General features: G+C 47.3%; 1 protein-coding gene across 1 annotated transcript in view; it reads left to right on the forward strand.

Annotated features, from left to right (window-relative positions):
* The first annotated feature begins 427 nt into the window (after window positions 1–427).
* LOC110312138 (RLA class II histocompatibility antigen, DP alpha-1 chain) overlaps window positions 428–1,880 on the forward strand; it is a 4,582-nt gene continuing 3,129 nt past the window's right edge. The window contains 2 exon segments of the mRNA XM_021185685.1: window positions 428–487; window positions 489–510. Coding sequence (XP_021041344.1) covers window positions 428–487; window positions 489–510 — 82 coding nt within the window.

Raw genomic sequence — 1,880 nt, forward strand, 5'->3', positions numbered from 1 at the left:
AAAAAAAAAAAACAAAACAAAAACAAACAAACTCGATACAATAGAGATAATCTGACATTGAAGTGTCAGTGATGTTGGGAACTCATGATTGGGAATGGTGTTGGTGACGATTTCTACCAAAGAGAATCAGTATAAACATCTCAATTCTCTACCCCTCACGGAGACTGTGGCTGAAGTGTCATGGCCACATTAGCTTCTGAGAGTGCTTCCTCTTCTTTAGCCCCCTTTACCCAGCAACAGCCAGATCAGCTGTCTGGCTTCTCTGATTGGCTGACTCAGCCTTGCCGGTTTCCCCTGGTCTATGCAGTCAGGCTACAGAACCAGGTCTGGGAGATTCAGGTGTCCTTACTCTGCCTCAGTTCCTCACCGTTGTCCTGTGATTACGGTCATCAGCCGTAGATTCCCCAACCTGTGCTCTGAAAAGAGGATGTTGCAGACTAAAGCTGAGGCCCTGAGAACCTCCTTCCTGGCCTTCCTGCTGAGCCTCCTCGGGATCTGGAGCCATCAAAGGTCAGGAGGATGGGTGGATCACATGGTGGGAATAGACAGCCACGTGCTTCCTTTAGAATGAGAGATTTTTCAGGATTCTGTCCATTTCCTCTGTGTCTCACCTCTCCTCACTCCCTTATGTGAAGTTTACTTGGTTTCATCTTGCTCTAATAAGCATTGAAAAAAAAAGCAGCTGGGCTGGAGAGATGGCTCAATGGTTAAGCGTTCTGCCTGCTTTTCCAGATGGACCTACCTGGGTTCAATCCCCAGCAACCACATGGCCACTCACAATCTGTAACTCCAGCTCCAGGGGATCTGATTTTTCTCTTCTGGCCTCTGTAGGCACTGCACACATGCACTGCACTTATATTTATGCAGGTAAACACTCAATATAAAATAAAAATAAAGGAATCTAAAAGGACAGCATTCACAATCATCATTTTACACATCACAGGAACCATCTGTGGAAATAGTTTTGCCTTTTTCTGAGAGACAAAAACACTGGAGCTAAAGAGATTAGAACATGTTCCAAAGTAGTTCACCTAGTCAGGACTCAAGGTTCGAATTCATCCACACCTCTGACCACAGATTGACCCTGCACATGCAGACCTTACAGCTGAACCCCGCCAGGACCCCATCCCGCTGTATGTGGCTGCCTCTATGGAGCTGTGTTTGGGACCTAGCAGAGCATCAGATCCTGTCTCCCAGGATCTTATGGCCTTCTTAGGATCTCTGTGCCTTCTTCATGCCTTCTTCCCTCAAACAGAGTGTCATGATTTGTTATTGTGAGTCAGATCCCCAGTGAGCCAAGCAGCTCTTACTGCACGGAGCGTTGTGGACTTTGGATGGCCATAAAGACGACGCTTGAGATTATAAGCCATGATGGTGCTCTGTCTCCTCCTGCTGATATCAGGAAGCACCAAGCCCATCTGGCACCAAGCACCAAGCACCCGTCCAAAGATGCAGAGATGGGAAGGATTAGAATTCACAGCACAGGCTGGTGTGATGGTGCACACCTATAATCCTAGTTGAGGCTTGAGGTTTGGGAGTTCAAGGCAAGCCTCCGACACAAACGCACAATTAAACCAACCAACCAACAAAACTAGGCTCTGTAACAAATACACCTGGCTCTAGTTTCTCTGTTGTTGTGGAAATACCCTAGTGAAAAGCAATTTAGGGAGGAAACAGGGTATTTGGTGCACAGGTGTTCTGCCATCCACAGCACACACAAGTTTCCTCTTAGGTTAGCTCCACTCTACATCTGGGGCTCTCCTTGGCAGGAGTCACATGGTCCTGGTATAGACAATATCCTTCGTAAGAGACCATACCCGCGGGTGCGTATAGACAATATCCTTCGTAAGAGACCATACCCGCGGGTGCGTATAGACAAT

The sequence above is a fragment of the Mus caroli genome, chromosome 17 (assembly GCF_900094665.2).
Source record: "Mus caroli chromosome 17, CAROLI_EIJ_v1.1, whole genome shotgun sequence".
NCBI classification, from domain to species: Eukaryota; Metazoa; Chordata; class Mammalia; order Rodentia; family Muridae; genus Mus; species Mus caroli.